Source organism: Podarcis tiliguerta, assembly GCF_965153285.1.
Source record: "Podarcis tiliguerta genome assembly, chromosome: 5".
Classification (NCBI taxonomy): Eukaryota; Metazoa; Chordata; class Lepidosauria; order Squamata; family Lacertidae; genus Podarcis; species Podarcis tiliguerta.
In genome coordinates, this window is record NC_139538.1 from 61,108,009 (window position 1) to 61,130,777 (window position 22,769).

A 22,769-nucleotide genomic window follows, 5' to 3' on the forward strand; every position below is an offset into this window, starting at 1 on the left:
GGGAAGGATTCAGTGGCATACCAGCAAATTCAGGTTGGACAATTATGGTCTGTTGGGAGGTCTTGGGCAACAAACTCACTTTCCCGGAAGATTGGATGTTTGGTGAGAAGGAATGGGAAAGGAATAGGCAACATCATCTAACCTCCCCACTAACCAAGCAGAATGCGTGCTCAGTGAAATAGCCAAACATCATCTCATCTCCCTGCAAACAAGTCAGGATGAATGTGCAGTAAATATGTCATCTTGAAGCACCTTACATTTCCCTCTTGAGAAATGCTTCTTCCTTTGTTGAGTGGCAGCCGGTCACTAAAGGTGCCGTAGCCCAACCAAGCTGGCAGGTTTGCACCTCAATATGCCAGCACGTATTCAGAACGTTTGGGAGCCTGACATTTGTTTAAATGAGGATACACTAATGCTCCCTGTGTTCCTTTTTTGTGCTTTTCTCTCTTTTTTTGCAAATTCAAGAAGCATTGCTGTTTATCACATTGGTGCATGCATCCTTCCTCTGTGTGGGCAGTGCCACTATCTTTGAGCTGTTCCTCTTCTCTGCGTTGGGCATCCGTCTAGAATTTGCACAGGTGCTGCACAGTTGGCAGGAAGTGAATGTGCGAGGTGGTGGTGGTTTTTTGCATGAAACTCTTCAATAGCTTTTATGGCAGCTTTCAGATTTATGTTGCAAAGACAAAAATTAGTCATGGTCGGTTGACCGGTTACTGAATGCCTTCCAAAGAGATCTCCAAAGAGCAGGACTTCTCTGTCTGCTTCACAAGGGAAAGCCAACTACTGCAGATACACATGTGTTCTACAGGTGTTTCTGCAGCAAACATGTCAAGTGTGGGTGATGCCACGCAGGTGTGACTCAGGTACACCTGTCTGGGAACTTTATATCACAAACTGGCCTTGAGACAGAGTGTTTCTGAAAGTGCTGTACTGAAAATTAATTTAAAGAAACTGATGGCACGAGGAATCCAGTGGAGAATTAACAGTGCCCACGGGACTTTTGATGATGGGACATGTAAAAATGTTCTGTGAGTCAATTGATCTAGGGGAAGATAATTTGGTTGGAATAAAAAGTAAAATCTAAGAAGCCATATTTTTATGAATTGCATTTCTAGATTTCCCTTTGTCCTATAGGAGCACAGAGCAGTTAACAAAATAGTAATATATAAAACAAAAAGTATATGCCTCTTAATTGTAGTAAAATTGCAGTAAACATTTACAAGAAACATTTAAGCCATCAGTAAAATCATCGACAAACAATAACAAATCAGTAATCGTAAGCACTTAAATTTACATACCTACAAATGCCACAGCAATTATACTTTCCAGCAGATTAAAAAAACTATTAATTAGAGGTTTTATACAGATATCCCACCAAGCAGCTCAAGGTGACGTACATGGTTCTCCCCACCACCACCACTTTATCTTCACAACAACCCTGTGAGGGATGGTGCCTGGCCCATGCTTACCCAGTGAACTTTGTGGCTGAGTGGAGATTTTAACTCTGGTCTTCCAGGTCCTAATCCAACACTAATCTCTACTACACCATACTGGCTCCTTGATATGACGTCAGTGAGGAATGTGGGGAAACAAATGCAATTACATACACATAAGGCAATTGGATGTTAATGAGTTACCAGTGCTTTGATGATGCAGGAAGGAACAGGTATGCAGTAAAGGTAAAACCCTTGTCCGATGTTCATCACTGTGCTTGGAGCATGGATAAAACAGTACAGGAGCACTGACAAAGCATGTAATTCGTCAGCCCATATTAGCTAAAGCAATTATTGCAAATGAGCATTTGGCAGAGGATGGCTGAATAGCTAAGCCTATGTCTGTAAATTTTGCAGGACTCTCTGTTCTTTCCTGACAGAGACAGAGAGAATTCATCTTGCCCAGTGTGCTAATTCATCTCAAGTCTTGCAAGAAGGCAGGATATATCTTTAAACAAATATCTAACACAATTGTATAAGTGTGGCTGCTTGAGTTTAGCACTGTTGTTCAGGACTTTTCTCCACAGAATAAGGGAGGAGCCTGGAGTCAGTGTTGTGTTGAATACCACCTCCTGCCGAAACTTCTACATGTAGTAGCATGTCGGTACTGCTAGACACATTTCAAAGAGGTGCAGTCTGCAATCCCACGCATATTTGGTCGGGAATAAACACTACCAGAGTTAATAGGACAAGAAGTGCTGGAAAGTAGGGACACAATGATATGAGGGAAAACTTTTGAAGCTCCCCACCCCCACCTCAATGGTGAGAAAGAACATCCCACAAACTCATGCATACACTCTTTGGACACTTGCTGCCACATCAAAGCTTGTTCCTCCACCACTGCTCCGTCATAGAAATTAAAAGGGAAATGAAGCAGGATAAGAATTAAAGACAATAGCAGAGCTTGTTAAGAGTCTTGTGGACATCTGGGAGAAGACAGCATAGTACCCAGAAAAGCAGTTGCTCAGCAAAGGCCCAGATTCTATTAGGAACATAGGAAGCTGCCTTATTCTGAGCCACACCATTGATGCAACTAGCTCATTAGTGTCTACACGGACTGGCAGCAGCTCTCCAGGCTTTTGGACAGGGGGGGCTCGCAGAACTATCTGGAGATGCCAGAGGTTGAGCCTGGGACTTTCTACATGCAAAGCAGTTAACTATATGGCCCCTTCCACATTCAGGTGATCTGCTCACACATTAATCAGTAAGAGGTGTTCAGCAGTGGAAAGGACTAGCTCAGAAGGTGGTGGGTGGACTCTCCTTCGTAGGAGGTTTTTAAGTAGAGGTTAGATGGCCATCTGTCTGGGATGCTTTAGCTGTGATTCCTGCATTGCGGGGGGTTAGACCACATGACCCTTGGGGTCCCTTCGAGCTCTGGACATCTATGATTATAGGAGTGAGGCCACACTGATCAGCTTTGCCCTTGGCATTGTGCCTTCCCGTTAGCTCCACCTCTGGCATTCTCACTTACAGCACATTGTATCCTCAGGGTTCCAGATCACACGGAATGCACAAATGTTCTCTGCCTGCAAACATTTGCACTGCAAGTCTGGATGCCAGCTGGAGCATGCAAACTAGCGGGTGCAATCCTGTCCACACGTTGATTGGACAAGTGAACACGTCCCTTTAATAAGGCTACCAAAGTAATAAGTTGTAGGAGGGAATTTAGAAGAAAAGAAAATAATTTGAAAGACAGAGTTTCTGGCTGTTCCAGAAACTGAGGATAACCTAGCAGAAACCAGTAAGGTGGAAGTTTAAGTTACAAGGAAGATGATATATGAGATTGACCTTTTTCCCCAATACAGTGGACTCTCGGGTTGCGAACATGATCCGTGCGGGATGCACATTCGCAACCCGCTTCTGCGCATGCGCAAAGCACAATTTACCACTTCTGCGCATGCGCAACCGCCGAAGCCCGGAAGTAACCCGTTCCGGTACTTCCGGGTTTCCGCGGTCCGAAGGTATGACTGTAGTCTCTGTGCCGTTAACAGGCATTCAACAGGCAGAAATGCAGCAATCCCCACACCTGAACAGCTTCACCCCTCTGATCACATTGAGTGAAGGCGAGATCCAGGTTTCCTCAAACAGACTCCTCCACGTGGCTGGGAGCCCCATCTGTGAGGGGCTTCCAGTCGCATGAAGGAACCTATGGAAGTCAAGCTGTCTTCCACCTTAAGACCTTTACCAAAGAGGCAGAGATCTGCTGGGCAGCATGTAACCTCACAGGTGGGACCAGCCGCCTGTCCCTACTCTCTCTTATCGAAGCGTTATCCTTCAGTGCAGCAGATATAGGAACAGGGCTTTATAGCCACACAATCAGATAGACCGCATTATTCCCCAGAAGCACTGGGAACATTTCGACTACCTAAATACTCCCAGAATTATTACTGTCATGCACTTCCTAAAATATGCACTGGGAAGTTGGCTTGAAACATGAAATGATGACGGTCATCGTAAGAGGACCCCCCTTTTAGCCTATAAACATTGCAGCTAAAGAAACAAGGAAGCTAACGAAATCCCACCAAAGCAGCCGACGTTCATCGCCATGAGCAGGTCTAATGATAGCTTAGAGACGGTATAAAGAAAATCAGCCGTACAGGCCACAATCTTCTGCTTTCGCTCCAGCTACTTCATTGTATAAACAAGCATTCATCTACCTTAATAACATGCTTTGCCCTGCTTCACTTTAATAGAACTACTCATGCTTAACAGAAATTATTTGAGTGACCTTTCGAGATACAGCTTCAGGTCCAGTTATGTGGAATGAAATCAGTGGGACTTACTTCCCAGTAAACGTTATGAGGACTGAAGTGTTTGGCAACCAGCATTTTAAAGCTTGGTTTCCCATTTTGTATGTACAGGAATAAATGGGAGGTGGGGGTGTTCTGCCCAGGTTGAGGTGTGTACATGTCATATGCAGCAATGACTGCTGTACAGTAAGCAATAGAAACAGAAATAATGTGTGTATAGGGGCGGGGACCAGGATAGAAATATGTGGGGGACTGTTTTCCCCCAAGCATTTGTTTTATTTTTTCCAATGGAGAAAAAAATTGGGAGAAATTGAAAAACATCCTTATTATCTACAGTGGTGCCTCGCAAGACGAAAAGAATCCGTTCCACGAGTCTTTTCGTCTTGCGGTTTTTTCGTCTTGCGAAGCAAGCCCATTAGTGGAGTAGCGCTATTAGTGCTATTGGCGATTTAAGGGCTAAAAACGGCTTTTTAAGGCTTAAGGGATTAGCGGTTTTGCTGCTAAAATGCTTTTAGCAGCTTAGCACTTCAGGAAAAGGGGTTTTGGAGCGGGGGGGGAAACCTGAAAATTTTCGTCAATTTTCATCTTGCGAAGCAAGCCCATAGGGAAATTCGTCTTGCGAAGCGCCTCTGCAGACGGAAAACCCTTTTGTCTTGCGGGTTTTCCGTCTTGCGAGGCATTCGTCTTGCGGGGCACCACTGTATTTTCCTTTTGTAGAATAACAAAGATGACATTTTTAAGGCAGGTTTTACAAGTATTCCTTAAACTGCGCTGTGCTCCCTTAGAATGATTTCTAGTACCAGTATACCGTATTTTTCCATGTATAAGATGCCCCCTATTTTGGGGGACTCAAAATTAAGAAAATGGGGAGAGATTGCCCCCGTGTATAAGACTACCCCCTTTTTAACATTCTTTTTTAGTAAAAAAACAAAACAAAAACAACCTAATCTTATACATGGAAAAGTATGATAATAACTATGTGATGCAATGTAAAGTGTTGGGTAATTGCAAACCCCTCCATTCTTGCGGTGGCTAATTTGCAACCCCTGCAGATGACATTGTGGGACTCCAGCTCCTATCAGACCCAGCTGTACGAACATATGAGGAACAGCCTGCTGGATCAAGCCAGCATCCTGCTCTCACATTGGCCAACCAGGTGTCTTGTGGGAAGCCTAAAGCAGGGCATGAGCAGAAAACACTCTTCTTCCACTCCTTTGCTCCAGCAACTGGTATTTATTCAGAGGCATGTTGGCTCTGTAACTGAAGGCAATATGTAACCCCACCATGTCTAGTGGCCATTGACAGCCTTAACCTTCTGCATGGCCGACAGTTAGGGATGATGAGAGCTGGAGTCGTGAAACATCTGGAGGGCCAGATGTAAACCGAAGACAACAAATCCTATGCTGCTTGGCTACAGATAGACATTAACTCTTTTAAAGAGAGGTGGAGACAGTTTGAAAGAGGAATCATTGTTTCTTGCATTTTAATCGTCCCATTTTGTGGAGATATAGATATTTGTGGTGGTGTTTTTTTCTGTTTCTGGATCATTATTTCCTAAATCAAATGTGTATTTTTAAAAACAATAACAAAAAACCTACCCTACTACAGCACTGTTTTAACCTTCCCCTCATTTCCCCCCATGATACTTTTTGACGCTTCAGGGTGCCTCAGTTTTGATGCTCCATCTGGGTTTATTTGTAATGATTTGAATAAACTAACAGTGTAATTCAATACAAGTTTACTTGGAAGAAAGTCCCGCTGCATTCATTGTGGCTTACTCTAAATGTGTGCTGGGTTGCAATTGATAGAGTGTATGCTTCTGAATTTAACAAATATAGCCAACATGTACAATTCCATGTACTCTGATATACATAATGCATTTTAGGTTCCAAACGTAGTAAAATAGGCTTAGAACTGACAAGAAAGTAAGTGCTGCATATATTTCTATTTCCACACCAATTTCCTTCTATTTTAGAAGGAAGAGTGAGGATTTCCCTGTCACCCTCAGCTTCGAAATATTTGGAAATTGTACATATTTTACCATTCTTCTACATAAACCATTTTTCTCAATTTGTCTCTTTAAAAAAATGGATAATTGTAACACCTCTGGAACACTGTTACAGTGTTACAGAGGAACAATATGAAGCACATCTTTACACAAATGCTGATGAAACAATGACTTGGTTCACATGTCATGCAAGGCCAAAGCAATGGCTTTAGTGCAGGAGTGGAGAACTTCTGCCCCGGGACCGTAGGCCAGTCTTGGCCCACAAGGCTATTTCTCTGAAACTACATTCATCTGCCAGTCAGGTGACATAACCCTGATCAGGGAGGGAAGTGAAACCCTCTAGAAAGAGGGCCTGAGCCCTGAGTCACCCACCAATCAGCTGATGGACAGGGGAGGTCAGTCCTGCCCAGTTAAGAGTGTGCAATAGAGCTCTCTGCAATAGAGCTCTCTTGTACACCTGAACCCGGCAGAAGCAGGACAGAACGTCAGTCGTGGTCTGTTCAGGAGCAGTAGGTTCCCTAGTGCCTGCCAACCACCTGTCAAATCATCTGACACCCCAATATGTGTGACTGACAAGTGGGTTGTTAATATTACTTTCATTTCTTGTTGAAGTAGAATGCCAGACTTTAAAAAGCAACAACAACAACAAAAGTGTGCTATTAAATATCAGCTCCACTAATTAAAATAAATTAACTAAGCAACTAAAGCAGTAGTCAATTCATCCCCTAATTAAAGTTGGCATACTTTAACAAAACAAAAAAAAGTTTGTTTTGGTAAGAGTTCTCTCACTGATAAGTATGTGATCGAAGGACATTTTAAAAGTAACAAATAGCCCGTGCAGTCTCCCAATACTTGTAATTTGAAAGAAGCTGTGCAGTGCAGTCCCAGACACACTCACCTGGGAGTGTATCCCATTGAATTCAATGGAGCTTACTTCTGAGTAAGCATGGGTAGGTTTGCACTGTTAATTGTCTCAGGTTTCTCAGGACCCAAAGGTACATTCAGCAAAACATTGACCCTGAGATGTCTTTAACTTTGGGTTCACCTGCTTCTATTTTTTTATGAAGCTAAACAGAAACCTGTTTGACCTCTTCTCAGCTGTTTGTTTTGTATGATGGCTGTCATTTCAGCTTCTTACTCTGCACGCTTGTTTCCCAGACCTGACTGACGTTATAATCACATGTCATTGGCCACCAGGCTTTTCTAAATAGAGAAGAACCTTCAAGGAGTGTGACGCTTAATAAAAGGAAAAGCGGAAGTACTTGATGAAGATAACCACACAAAATCTCAGCAGGAAGGCAAGGAAGGGCAATCTGTAAAATGTGACAAAATTTTCAATAAAGATCCAGTAGAGCCGTGTTGAAAGCTGGTGTTCCAAAGGTTGCAAGGAAGGGCATGGCTCTGGGGAAGCAAGTGTATCTCACATTTGGTGGGACATCATTACAGCTGTCATTCACATCCCCATGAGAAGCAGCTGCTTTTCCTGTATAAACTTCTCAGATGGGGAAATCTGACCCATGGGTCAAACTCCATGCACTGATACCACAGTTATCACCAGTCCATCGTGGGCATGAGTGTTTCCCTCCCATGCTTGGCCTTTTGTATGTTGGGCCCTCTTTTTTTGTACATGACATTTATTGGCATCTGTCTGCCTCGGGAGACAATGCAGTGCGCTTCCAGGGGTGAAGTCAAACCACTGCATTAGCAACACCCAAGTGACCTTTCTAGGGTGCAAGCTTGGGCAGTGTATATGGAAAGCCTGGGCTGCCCAGATGACAGGACCTCCCTCTTGCCCCCTGATGTGGTCCAAAGCAGAGCAATATGTTTGCTTGGCTGCATGAGTTGGTGGAAGGTGGTGCACAAGGTGCTATCCAACCGTCTTAGGGACTCCACTCCAGATCTGTGTAGGGTTTATTCCTTAGCCTCCCCCTGCCCAAGGCAGTGGACGTTCAGGATCAGAGTTATCCTTCTAGAAGGACTACCTTCCCAGGTTGATGAGCTCCATCTGCTCTTCAGTTCCCTCTACAGCATGTGCAGAAACCTCCTTCTTGACCCACTATTGGTCTCGTCCGCTCAACCACTGGAGCTTGTCATCGCATGCAGCAGGAAGTCCCTAATTCACTGAGGGCTTGAGACCCATCAGCTACCCTCACCTGGTTTAGCCTGCCTGTCAAAGCCATTCCTGGGGTCTGGCCGCTGTCACATGCAGCTCTAAAAAACCCTTTAGCTCTTTCCACAGGAAGGAGTTCATCCTACATCCACGTTGTTTGTAGCTAAGAGTGAAATATCATTGTCAAGTGTGCATATGCTGAGCACGTTGCTCCAAAACATGATCTCACAATTTTGTTCTTGAGTCCTGCACTTATAAACGCCAAACCTTTCAGGAGTAAAACATTTACTGGAAGTAAAAACAGACTGATTTATGAGAATGAAACAAGTGACAGCCCAAAGTTAGTCAGCCTATTGCCATGAATGTTTACTCAGAAATAAGTTGACTCCATAGGACTTACTGCCTAGCATTGTATAATTTGTTCCTTAAAACTAGAGGGACTTAGTCACAAATCATTTGCCCTGTTTATTTCGGCAGGATTTAAAAGTGGCTTTATCTAGATTGGGACCCCATGCAGGAGAGTTCTCTGGACAGGGACCATAGCTCAGTGGTAGGCAGGGCCACCCAAGACATTTTGTGGCCTGAAGCAATGGGCGAGGTGTCACCTTTCCCCTTCCACAAACAGTAGCCACATACTCAGCTGGCAGTTGAGTCTTACTTCAACACTGATGATGGCACAGCTTCTTCCGTTGCATCTGAGGACAGCTTAAGGGGGGCAGGGCAGTTCTGCATCTGCCGTCTGAAGCAGTTGCCAAACTTTCCAATATTAGGAATGGCCCTGATGGTAGGGCACATGATTTGCATGCAGAAGGTTCCGGGGCAAACCCTGCCATTTCCAGCATAAAAGCATGAAGTTACAGATGACTGGGGAGAGCTCTGCTGAGTCCCCAGAGAACTGCTGCCAATCACAGTAGACAGTCCTAAGGTAAATGGATAAAATAGCCTGGCTCTGGTATAAGGCACCTTCCTGTATACTAAAACTCTGATTTCTATCCTACAGAAATGTACATTTAGAAGTTAGTATATTGTGCGTCAGGATGTGCCTTGCCAAATGGGAGGGTGAAGAGGGAAGGGATCCTTGACTCTTAAAACATTCTCCAAATCGGCTACTATGTTTTTGCTTTTGTTGTTTTATTTGGTGCTGCGGTTTACCTGTTTCATTACTTGTTTTTATATATGTATTGTTTTTAGTAAATCATTTAGAGATTGTTTCGGTATTAAGCAATGGATAAAGATATGTAATAAGTAAATAAATATAATAAGAAAAATATATTTACAATATCCATTATTGACTTAATATTTGCAAATATCTGCAAAATATTTGGGGGTGGGGTGGGTAATTCTGCTTAGACCTTTTTAAAAGAAAAAAGAAGCAAGTTCCTAATTTATAACTGGGGGCGGGGGGAAGCAATGGATTGTATGCAGAGTAGCGCTAAGTGACACATTCCATCAACTCAAGAATTTCTACTTGTACAACAGAACTTTGTCCTCCCCTTGTACACCTCCTAAATCTGTTAACAGGATCAGGCCAATGGCCCATCTAGTCTAGCATGCTGTTCTCACAGTTGCTGACCAGATTGTGCAAGCCGAAATCCATTGCCCTGACAGAACACATTAGTTGGATACCTACTGCCTAGTGACCTTGGCATAGATACAAAAATCAATGCAAGTGGCAATTGACTGTGTACTCCTTTGTGTGCCTACTCCTTGGAACACCTGGTTGCTACTGGCAGCTCAGACACTTCCCATCTTCCAGTTAAGAGGGAAAGGGTAGCAGAATTAAGTCACCAACTGAACAGTGCTACATTTGAATGGCATTACCTTCCTTACTGGATTGATAGCATTTGTATTTGACTTTGACAATTTTAGAACCAACAACAATATTTCTCTGTCCTAAGTTATTTTTTTGAGGTTGGGCATAATGCTGAGAAACCAGTCTGATACCCCCTTTTGAGTGAACACATCCTGATTAGAGAGTTACTATTTATTTTACCTGTCTCATTGAAATAAAGGGAAGGACTGTGGGGGCATTCCTAACTTCCAGTGGATTTTTACAATCTGCCTGGAGCTGGTGAGCTCCATTCATTGCTCAGAAACTATAATCCTCTCTCTTTCTTTAATTTCTGTTTCACCTGCACACCTGTTTATACAAAACTAAAAGTCACGTCTACCAAAACAAAAACGAGCTGAGAGGTAATTACTATGTCATTGCCTGAGTACAGTCCAGCTCCATTGAAATAATATTGACTAAATGGGAACAAGCTCTTTGACTCCCTTTCTACAACAGTGAGGTAGAGGTGAAATATGTCTCTTCTACCCCTCAATGTAGGGGCAATACTAGAGTTAACTTGTTTTCCAAGACCATAGGAGCTAAAATTGTAAACTGGTGACATCAACTTAACATCAACTTGATGTACAAGAATTAGCAAATAAGGTTGCTCATGGCATGGGTATAAGCTTTAGCACTTGATAACATCTGAAGAGTTGGGGATGCGGGTGGTGCTGTGGTCTGAACCACTGAGTCTCTTGTACTTGCCGATCAGAAGGTTGGCAGTTTGAATCCCTGGTGTGGAGTCAGCTCCTGTTGCTCTGTCCCAGCTTCTGCCAACCTAGCAGTTTGAAAGCATACCAGTGCAAGTAGATAAATAGGTACCACTGCAGCGGGAAGGTAAACTGCATTTCTGGGCACTCTGGTTTCTGTCACTGTGTTCCATTGTACCAGAAACAGTTTTGTCATGCTGGCCACATGACCCGGAAAGCTGTCTGTGGACAAACGCTGGCTCCCTCAGCCTGAAAAAGAGATGAGTGCCGCAACCCCATAGTCTCCCTTGACTGGACTTAACTGTCCAGGAGTCCTTTACCTTTTACCTTTGCCTAACATCTGCAGATCAAATGGTTCAGTGTCTGGCTTAGAGATGGGGAATATGTGGCCCTTCAGTATTGCAACTTCCATCACCCTGAGCACTGGCCATGCTGGGTTGGCTGATGGAAGTTGGAGTCTAACAATATTTGGCAGACCACAGGCTCCCCACCTCTAATTCATAATACTGCAAGGATGCTCTAATTCTGCAAGGATGCTCAAAAAAGGTGTGATTAAATGGGAGGGGATTCATTATGATTGCATGTTCTTTTGCAGGACAGATCAGGTTCTGGAAAAGGTGTCTTGAGCCTACCAAAGGTCTTTTAGTTGAAATCTTCCTTTCCACTAATTAACTGATTTGGGTTAATAAAATTACACGTGGTACCGGGAGAGACCAGATAGAGAGAAGAGTGTGTGTGCACTCTCTCGAATAATACTAGAATCTGGTTTATCCAATGAAGCTGAACAGTGAAAGATTCAAGACAGACAAAAGGATGTACTTGTTCATACTATGGATGGATCAACAATGGGATTTCCTAGCCCAAGATCTGGTGTTGGTCACCAATTTAAATGGTTTTGAAAGCAGATTTGGACAGATCATAAATGATGACTATATACTACCTCCAGGACCAGTTAGTTGCTGAGAAGCAACAGTGGGGAAGACAATTGTCCTCATGACCTAAATCTCTTAAAGTTTGCAATCTTTTTTTAAAAAAAATAGAAACCTTTTGTAAACTAAAAAATGCCAAAGATTCCCAAAAAAGGAATGCCATAGATTCACTTTCTGAGAAGTTGCTCAATAAACTGGTTGAATCATTGTCATCAGACCAATGAGAAGATTTGCACTGTAGCACTATGGATGCTTATTTTAGATTGCCGCGGTACAGAACACTTTGATGAGTTTTTCTCAACAGATGCTGGGTTTACCAACAGCTTCTGAGAAGAATTAACACTTCCACCAAGAAAAAGAGTGAAAGAAAGAAGTGGTGTGGGGGGGGGGGGAAAGGAACATATGACAGCAAATATGGGGCTTTTGATGTGTCTAGTTATATATGTTGTAATACACCTTCTTGTTCTATTAATAACCACAGCCATGATGAAAGATGTCCATGCTTTATTTTCTACAGGCAACTTCAAAAGATAGTACACGATATCAAGAAAAATGACAGCGGAATAATGAGCAAGTTCAAAAAGTAAGCTATGCACATCCGTAATTTACATGATTGAATGTTTTACTCATTTTAGTGCCTATTTTTGATACATGTTCAGCAGAAGACTGTGCATGCCTACTCAGAAGTAGGTCCCAGCATGTTCAAGGGGGCTTACTTCCAAATAAGTGTGCATTAAATGGAACACTTTGTGGTATGTGACGGGGGGCCCAGATGCCCAACTGAGCATTTTGAAATTCTCAGTTTTGCTCATAACAAACAGTTCTAAATAGTCTTCTTAATAACAGTATGTATATGAGGCCACATTCACTCCATACCTTTAGAGAACTATAATAACACTTTAAACATGAGAGCCAGCATGGTGTAGTGGTTAAGAGCGGTAGACTCATAATCTGGTGAACTGGGTTTGATTCCCCGCTCCTCCACATGCAGCTGCTGGGTGACCTTGGGCCAGTCACACTTCTCCAAAGCCTCTCAGCCTCACTCACCTCACAGAGTGTTTGTTGTGGGGGAGGAAAGGAAAGCAGATTGTTAGCTGCTTTGAGACTCCTTAGGGTAGTGATAAAGCGGGACATAAAAAAATCCAAACTCTTCTTCTTCTTTCTCCAAGTTGTGGGCTCTGTAGTCTGTTAAGGGTACTGAGACGCCTTATTTCCTCCCAGAGAGCTACAATTCCCAGAGTTCCCTGTGATTGGTTGTTAAACTACTCTGGAAAATGCAGTCATCATATGACACATGCGCCATTTTGAACCTCAAAGATGGTGTCTCGGATTTGGGCAGTGTTGTGTTGGAGGATATGCATAGATGCCCATAACAAAGCAGTTTACCCAACAAGCCGTAAAACAATCCATCAGTCAAAATAATAAAGTGCTGTAACAAAACCAAAGGTAGATAACCTAAGTTCCGTAAATGACTTCCTTAAAATGTCTGCTGAAATACAAAGGTCTCCGTCAAGCATCTGAAGTCTAGCAGAAAGAGGGCCTGTCTCATCTCAGGCAGGGGAGGGGAGCTTCACAGTATCATCTCCACAATGCTGAATGGTGAATACAAATCATGGACCTGAGCCATAGGAGATCCCTAACAGAGACTTACCCAAGGTGATCCTTAAGGTAACCTTCACCCAAGTTAAGGGCCTTGTTAATTGACACAAGATCCTTTAATGTGACCCAGTAATATGGGCAACTGGTGCAAGCTTTAAAGCATCAGACTTATGTGATGGTGCCTCCTTGATCTCCCCTGCAGTATACATACCATCTGCACAAATGTCAGCTGAAGAGTTCTCTTCAGATGTTTCTCAGTGACAACTCACCACTGTTCCTAGGTGTATGTGAGCTTCAGATGGTCTGCTTCATTGACATTTGCTTGCAAACGCAACTGATTAAGAATTACGGCCTCTTCTTTGTCTGAATGAGCCAGCAAAAGACGAGGCAGAAACTCAGGTGTATGTCAAAAGCTGGCTGAAAGTTACATCATGAATGGTCTCAGCCTCAGTAGGAACACTGTTACTGCTCCTCTGCCTCATGAAATGCTTATGGTTAGGAAGCATATCTCCTTGTGACGTGCTGTTCTACAAAGATTACCTCAGAAGGTGATGAACTCTCCTTCATTGGAGGTTTTTAAACAGAGGTTGGATGGCCATCTCTCAGTCATTTTTCGCTTGGATTCCTGCATTGTAGGGGGCTGGGCTGGATAACCCTTGGGGTCACTTCCAACTCTACAATTCTAGGAGGTGAAGGAGAAATAGAAGTAGCATGCAGATCACCTTGCAAATAATTCCACTGAATAACCTACAGTGGATTCATTTCAAAGTGCTCAGACTTACAAACAATGCAATCCCAGCCACGTCTACTGAGAAGTCCAACTGACTTCAGTGCTGCTTGCTCCCAGGTACATGGGTTTAGGGCTGAACTTTTATAAGGGCATCCCTTTTTGACCCAGCTGTTATGTATTGTCCTCCTATTGGACAAGCACTTTCAACAACTGCGTTTAAACTGGCATCTCTGTATTACAATGGCATGATAGCAACATGTCTCAACAACTTCTGTTGCAACAGACCTGATAAACCAAATCAACAAGGTTGTTCTCCCTCCTTCAAAGAGCTTGCAGCAATTCTTTTCTTTAGAGAGAGAGAGAGAGAGAGAGAGAACCAATTTGCCCCTACCACAACTGCTATGTGTGTGCTCTTAACTCTGTATTTATCCTTAAAACACTTGACTAAATATAGATGCCTACAGAAAGGCACTCTGGAGCTAGACTCGTTTTATATTAGCTCATATATCACTCCTGCAATTATTACCTTCCTTCCACTCCAGAAAATGCTTGTGCTTCTCCTTGGCTCTAATGGCATCAATAGATAGCTGTGGGCAAAAAAAAAATTAGTCCCACAATCTGTTACCAAGAACAAGCAGCCAGTTTTGCTCACATGCAGGGCAAGAAGGAGGTATACTAAGTCCCCCATTCACAGCTGCTGCAACATCTATATCTTACATTTAATGCACTCTTATACTACTTTAACAACCATCATTCACCCAAAGAATCCTGGGAACTGTAGTTTGCTGAGAGTGCTGGGAATTACAGCTCCCTGAGAGGTCTGCTAAAAACAGATCCCTCTGGGAGATCCGTATGGCTGTATTTAATCAAACTTCTTATATTTTGAGTGCTGTGAGTTTTGTTGTTGGTTCCTGTTGTGTTCATACTGTTTTACTGTCTCTAATTGACTCTGCTCTGACCCTCCTTAGAGAGAGAAAGAGCAGGATAAGAATGATCATCATTGAATAAATCACAATGCTAAAGTGATGAAAGAAAACGCACTTGGTGTAACTTTCTTTTCTGTGCAGAAGTGTAGACATCCTTGAAGTTGTACTGATGGGCTCGGCCGTTTCTCTGTTAGCAGAAGCCTGGTTTTGAAAGCATCTGCCAAACACCACATGAGTAACCTTGCACATGGGCAAACTGGCTTACAGGCGCATGCATGACCGAACACACCACATTTGACAAATACACGACTTCCTTTTTTATTTACTGTAAAAGCAAAGCTACTTTGGAGTACAAGAACCGGGTCACCATCTTTTGACCCTCCCACAATGGGAAAACGATATCAGTGAAAATAGCTACATTTTGCATGCTGACTGTGCAGTCAAGGAAATGAATTGAAGCATAACATGAAAGGGGAAGCTGCACTGAAAGGAGGGCCATAAATTGTAGCATAACTGAACTAAAATGGGGAACTAGAGGGGTTTATGGCAGAATATCTAGGCCTCTAAACCTTGTGATGATGATGATGATAATGGAACATCAATCATGTTCTCTCACCTTCAGACAGAGGCTTTGTTGTGCTACTTGTTGCAAAGAAAAACGTAGGAGTTTTTCGTTCATCAGGTTTGTTATCAGCCTGATAACTATTGTGAAATTTTATTATGAGGGTTGCAAACTTTTTCTGCAGGATCCCACTTTGTGGCTTGATCTGCAGATATCAGTATCGCTTGCTGTTTGGTGCTATTAACAGATACAAGAGCAGGCATGACCGGTTTCTTTTCCCCTAGTCCATCAACAGTACTGTTCTTAATAGCAGGGGCTGAGAGCATGATCTTCCCAGATGTTGCAAGACTACAGCTCATCGCCAAGCATCGTTCATGCTGGCTGCGGCTGATCAGAGAGTCTGACAACGTCTCGAGGGCCACAGGTTCCACAGCCCTGCTTTATGGTCAAGCCTGTAAATGTTATAATGCCAGTGATTCCCAAACCAGTTGAGCAAGGTTACGTGACCTGTAAATGGTTCCATTCCATTGACTGCTCACCAGATGCACACATATTCAAGCAATACACACACACACACACACACACACACACACACACAGGAGCTTTCTGTTTACTTTCTCTAGCAGCAGGTTCACCAATCTGAACAGCCAAAACTCACAAGACATAAAAATGCAGCTGAATGATTACTTTAGCAGCTATTGGGTTGAAGCAACTAGATACGTCCTCCAAATGCACATGTGGAACTCATACCATCAAAGACTCACTATGTGATGCTACAGAAATACCAGTAGTGTGCATTTGTGGTTTCGTTCCATTTGCAAGTACGAGTGTTACATCTTTCACAAACTGACAGACCTAACCTGCTTGAGAAACGTTTGTCTTTTCTTCTCTCTTTTGATATTTAGGTTCCAAAATGAACAAATGGCCATAATTTGCAAAACTGGAAAAAATACATGGGATCGGTATGGCGATTGAGAATTGCACAAGTTTTGGTTGTTCAGCATGAAGTCTTGTTGCCTGCTTTCAGTGTACTGTTTTTGTGTTTTTTGCCAAGGTTTACTTGTAGAAGCAGAGCCTTCTCTCTCCTGTCGAGTCCCTAGACCATCAGCCTCTTAATTTTCTTTTTTCCTAAAAGTACATAGACAGAGCAAACTTGAACATCCATTCCACCACGGGACCATCTCATGGATTGTTTTTCCAGCACTTACCTGTGTGGTGTATGTTAAAAATGTGACACATAGTGTTTAAAAGCATGTTTAAGCATGTGTTTGATGTGGATAGCTGCTGCAGGAAATTCCAACTCCTTGTAGCCTTGTAACTGTATCAAATGATTTATGGCACCTACAGGTATTTTGTGAAATCCGCTAACAGCTCAGGGCTGTAGAAGCTGGAATGCATTTTGTTTAGTTAAACCCACAAATAATTCAAACAACCATGTCATACTTCAGGCCAGTCCCATTTGAAAAAGACATCTACTGCCATCCTGAAAAACAGATAAATTTCACTGCACTCTCATATACTGTGATCAAAGATAAACTCATCCCTTTTAAGCATGCCAGCTATGGTTAACTTCATTGGCTTGGATTCTAAGATAAATTACCTTAAGGAAGCTCACAGGAAGAAATACTTCCTAAATTCTACTCACTACTGCGGTCACAAGAACAGAAAAGAGCCTCATTGGAGGGTTAGGAAGCCCCTCTGAACAATCTGAGATAGGGCATGGGAGGCTGAGAATCGGCCACCATTAAGCAGACCTCCGTCAGATTTTGAATGATTAACAATGTTATCCTCTACATGCCCACTCAGAAGTAGGGATGAGGGAGACATTCATTTCAGTTTGTATTTAAATGTGCACTGATAACATTAAAAATCTAAACAGTATAGGGATGAATAAGTAGACACAGCAATAATTGTAAACATCTTTTAAACACTTGCTAAAAGATGCATGGCTTTTAAACAGTGCTGGGGGACATGTGGCCCTCGAGATTGTTGTTGGACTCCAACTTGCATCAGCCCCAGACAGCATGGCTAATAATCAGGAATGATGGGAATTGTAGTCTAACAACATACGGGAGGCTACAGGTTCCCCATGCCTGGCTTACATTGTATCTTTCAGATGCTACAAATTCAAAATCAGATTGGACATTTCTTGGAAAACTCCCATCCACCTAACTAGGATCATTCCAGCTAAAACAGCTTATGAATCACCATTATCTAAGAACCCAGCTCTGCTTAGATTTGCATTCATCAGCAGCTCCTCTTAAGCTGGTCAGGATCAGAACTGGTCCCTAGGCCCTGGGGAAAACAAATTGAAATTTTGATTAGCAAAGAAGAAAGGAACTTGTTTTCAAGCAAAGAAGCTAGAAACCAATATTGAGATGCAGAATCAGATTCTGATTCAGAATAGACAAGAAATACTGGATGCATTCAAACCTAAAATTTGCAGATTAAGAGGACATTTCACTATTTAACATTCTAAATGTTGTATTGGATAGTTTTGTAACTAACAATCTGCATTTCTTACATCCTTAATTGTCTGTCCGTTGTGTTTTCCTGCAGAAATATCCATGTTCATTACATGCATTCTTTCCCCAGAAGTATCACAAACCATAGATTTGTTTGCATCTTCATGTACCTCTTGCTAAGTGTCTTTGTCGTGGTCTTTTGTCACCAGCTTTTTGTTACAGTTCGTTTTCGCCAAGTGCTTTGTTGCTGTGCAACTATTATTTAATGGTTTGGAAGTGTAATATAATACTTTTGTATTTTTCACAGGCTAACAAATAAACCACCACCAAGTGTGCCACCAGTAGATTATAGAGGTATGAACATGAAACTGTTTATTAACTGTTAATTAAGTCCTGTGGTTGGTACCAACCACAGTTTAGGGAGTTTGGGGCTTATAAAGGAAGGCGAGGGGCAAGTCGCATGTATCTTGCCCTTGGGGGTGCCCGTTCCTTGGTGGGGGCCCATGCAGTTGGCCCCCACCCAGATGGTTGGGTTAATTAAAAGTTATCTCAGCTACATGGAAACCACTCACAGAAGTGGTTCCGACATGGCTAGGGCATTGGTTAAATGGGCACTTAATCAATGACTTCATTGCATAGTGTCATGTAGCTAACGTGAACACTGCATCCCTATGAAGAAATTTGAATCATTACCTCGGCTATTAGATGTGAAAAGGCAACCGCAGAAAAGCTGCCTCAGCTAAAAGATCAAACCATAAGAAGTACCTAATGAAACATGACCCTTTGCTAGCTTTCAGAATAGTATTTAGGAAGCCTCAGGAGAAAAGTAGTACTGTACTACATTTAGGCATTGGAGGCTGTGATTTAAGAAAGCAGTTTTGGATGCCCATTATACACAGTGCCTTGGCCTCAGATTTCCTGAGTAACGTTTTGCAAGATGTTTCCTCTCCTTCTTGGTTCCTGTTTAAACAGAGATGCTGACTTTCTTCAAGAAGAGGGGTGCCTGCATTTGCCTCGTTCCTGTCAGAAGATTGTATTAATGTCTCATGCAAATGGTGTGCAGGCAAGGGATAGGAAATCAGTGTTGCAGACTGGCTAGCATACAGCTATTGGGGATGGATGGTCAGGCATGCAGGCTTCCGCTGGGAAAAACAATAGCTGCAAATATCACAGCATCTGACAGCCTATGAGAAGTGGCCAAGAAGATAAACAAAGGGGAGGGGGAGCAGCTTTCCCACTTTGCCATAAAATGCAAATGCCGTATATTGTAGCACATGGTTATCGAATTGTTTCCTCAAGTACCAGTTCATTTCACTACCATAAATCTAAGATACAGTATTGGCTAGCTGTATGAACACCTCAGTTAGGAGCATTTTGTAGACAGAGTTTTGCAAGAAGGAAGTATTTGACATCTTGCTAACCTGCATGCTCTTCAGTGGCTAGCAAACTAATTTTATTTGTTTTTACGCAGAGGCAGAGGAAGAGGAACAGTGGTCAGATGAATTTGTAAGTATATTCATCACACTTCTACCATTGCACCTAAATAACTATAAATCTGAGTTGTGGAATTTTTGACTCCAAACCATCTATTTTTGCTTCCGTTTATATAAATGATATTATCAGTCTTCTAGTCACACTCTTGAAGAGCTGGAGATGTGTGTATGTGTGTGTGTATCTGCATTACTACCAAAATGCTCACAGCAGTGGTCTTGTGTCTGGATAATAAGAAGTTGTCACTTAGATCAGAACTGGAGTTGGGAGTCCAATAACATCCAGAGGGTCACGGGTTCCCTATTCCTGACCTATGTAGTTCTGATCCCACCACCCATTTCCTCCAGCACCACTGCATGACAAATGCTGATAAGGTCTGCTATTTAGTACTGTCACCTCGCCTCACTGGCTGCCATTAGGATTCACCATGGGGCATAAAAACCCACTGAGTGTGCTACCAGCAAAAAAGTCACTGGTCCTCTATTCAAATTATTTCTTGTCTTGTTTTCCCTGAAACCCACACCCACATGGCTCTGTTCCTCTGCACCCAGGGTGGGGAACATCAGGCCCATGGTCCAAATGTGGACCTCCAAGTCTTTCCATTTGGCCCTTGGGACTGTCCTCAAGCAAAACACCCACAAGCCACACACACCCTTCTTTCTTGTCTGGAATGGGTCCTTGACCCCCTGTGGTAAGGTTTCTGGCCTGGAAGGAGAATGGAGGTGTTTGTATATAGAAGCCTCTGACTTTTGCATAGCTGGAATGTAACTTAGGCATGTGATCAGAGTCCCATTCTTTGCTTAGTCCACTTTTGCAACTGCCCCTGCCCACCACTGCTATGCCGCTCTCAGAAGGTGGCCTATGAAGGTATGTAGCCCTTTGCCTGTAGTTTCCTTGCCCCTGCTCTTCCCCATAATCGTAGGCTGCTTTGTAAACTCAGGACAGGTTTAGATTGTCAACTGAAGATGTGGACTGTCCCAGAAAAGATTGCATCCAAGTTGTTTATTGAGCGCTGGGGAATGTTCTCATGTTGTGACTAGTCTCTGGCAGCCCATTCACATCGACAGGTAATCATTATACATCACAGGGACTAATCATGTTCATGTAAACACAGAATTAAAAGACTTTGGGGGAGCTGCTTACTTTTTGGGGTGGTGTTAAAAATAAACAATACTATAGCATATCTCAACCCAATGCACGTATTCTCTCTAAGAGTTGCATCTTACAGGGTTCTAAGAAAATGAATGATGCCCTATTTTTTTTTTATTTTTTTTAGGATAGTGATTATGAGAATCCTGATGACCACTCTGATCCTGAGATGTACGTGGTTCCCACCGAAGAAAACCCTGATGACAGCTATGAGCCCCCACCAAGCGAGCAGGAAAAGAAGATTCCAGCAGCCTTCTCATGTGCTGGAGGAGAATATGCAGGTAATCTTTATGCCTCATTCTATGCAGCTGTTTTCCTATTCCAGAACATAATGAATGGCATAGAATTTGAAGGAAGCAGGAGGGATTGAAATGGTGGTCACACCCCATTTCCCCGGTCTCCTAATCAGGGCTGAGCCTCAGTAGGATGATCTTCCTGCATTCCTAACTCCCACCTTACAATTGTTTCCTTTATGTATCTGCCAAAGTGGGCTTGAGTCCATGAAAGCTCATGTCACAGTAAGTAAATTGGCCTTTAAAGGCCACAAGCTCTTTGTTGTTGTAATTTCTAATTGTCAGCTGAGGTTACAGTACCGCTCCCCCGCCTTTTTAATGGCACACACAAGTCTAGGGTCATTCATTGGGTGCTTTTCTGGGAGGTGGAAAATTAAATTATAACAGAACTCAGAGCTGAGCTGCACATGACACCCTTCACAAAATTAGCACAAGTGACTTTTCAAAAGTCAATTTCAAGGGCAATCTGGACCAATGGGGCAGAGGGAGTCCAGATCAGGCTCCCCACATCTGCAATTGACTTTTAAAATGCCAGGCATAGAAAAGTCCACAATATTATCCCCGCCCCCAAGATATGAAGTTCCTGTCCAAACAATAAAGGCGTTTAAAAAATATATAGCTTGTTATTAAACAAAAAAGCTTTATTTTATTTTTTTAAATTGCTGTGCAAGCTGATATGGAAAATATTCAGAACACTCAGTTCTCTCAGTGGTGTTGTTTTCTCAAAAGTGATCAATTCCAGGAGTCGGATGATTTTTATGACTTCCCATTCTGTTGCCGGGGAGTCGAGGGTAGGAGGTATTTACAGCGCCCAGTTTTAAAATCATGCATTTTATGTCAATCCCCAGAAGTGTTTTTTTGCTGGGATCTTAGGGAGGGTTTCAAGCACAAGTAACTTTGACTGTTGATCCAGCACAATATACTGAACCTGCTTTGCAGGCACACTAAACCATAATAGAAATAAGCTACAGTTATTGTGTATGAGCAGCGTGCTGGTACGCACTGCCGAAACCACTCCTGCCATGCTGTTAGAAAACAAGCCATGGTCTGGCTTGGCATGTCAACTTAACGAAGGCTTATGGTTTGTTTGGTAGAAACAAACCACAAGCCCAAGTTCAGATGTCACAACTAGCCAGGCAGCACAGCTGGAGTGGGAGAGGAGTGACGTGCCCATAGTTTCAGCAGCATGCTGTTCATTCACATTAAACCATTGTTTTTAACTATGGTTTAATGCACCTAAGGTCAGTTGCATGTCCTGTTCCCTTTACATCAGTCGCACATCTGAAACTGATCTCAGTCTATGACTAGATCAAAATGGAAGGGGATGGAGGCACCCTTTTGAAAGTTAAGGATTCTTACTGGATTTTCTTTCTCGTTTACAGACAACAAGCAGCCTAGTCCACAGAAGCCTTGGCCCGTCACCAAACCACTGCCTACTTTGCCAAGCAACTCTTTATCTAAACCAAAGAAACTGGCCACTTTGCCCTTGCCGCCTGCTGCTCTCAGGCCAATACAACCACCTAAGCCTAAGGATGATGAGGTAATGCTGACAGATAAATCAGGATAGTTATTAGATACAAAAGCTAGGCACGGCCACCTTAAGAATGAATCCTCTTGAACATGGCGATAGGGAGGTCACAATTTAAAATAATAAAAATGATGACAGTAATGATTTAAAAATTATTGTTCTAGGACAATTTGCCCATTATATGAATTTAGCACA

At 42.8% G+C, this 22,769-nt stretch overlaps 1 protein-coding gene and 1 long non-coding RNA gene across 8 annotated transcripts in view; one reads left to right on the plus strand and one right to left on the minus strand.

Moving 5' to 3' along the window:
- The window catches only part of BLNK (B cell linker), a 94,164-nt gene that overhangs the window by 49,367 nt on the left and 22,028 nt on the right, over nt 1-22,769 (plus strand). For 5 of the 7 annotated variants that reach the window (XR_014512060.1, XM_083443519.1, XM_083443517.1 and 2 more), the window contains 6 exons: nt 12,349-12,414; nt 16,554-16,610; nt 18,421-18,467; nt 19,585-19,619; nt 20,881-21,034; nt 22,429-22,586. Coding sequence is in view for 6 of the 7 variants with exons in the window: in XM_083443519.1 (XP_083299645.1) it covers nt 12,349-12,414; nt 16,554-16,610; nt 18,421-18,467; nt 19,585-19,619; nt 20,881-21,034; nt 22,429-22,586 (517 nt within the window). In the remaining variant the exon portion in view is untranslated. The remainder of the gene's footprint in view (nt 1-12,348; nt 12,415-16,553; nt 16,611-18,420; nt 18,468-19,584; nt 19,620-20,880; nt 21,035-22,428; nt 22,587-22,769) is intronic. The other 2 variants (XM_083443518.1, XM_083443522.1) reach the window with 1 other exon arrangement.
- LOC310678967 lies at nt 16,678-18,408 on the minus strand. The gene is made up of 2 exons (XR_014512069.1): nt 17,857-18,408; nt 16,678-16,776 (listed from the first exon to the last, which is right to left on the minus strand). It is a non-coding gene; the product is annotated as an uncharacterized lncRNA (long non-coding RNA).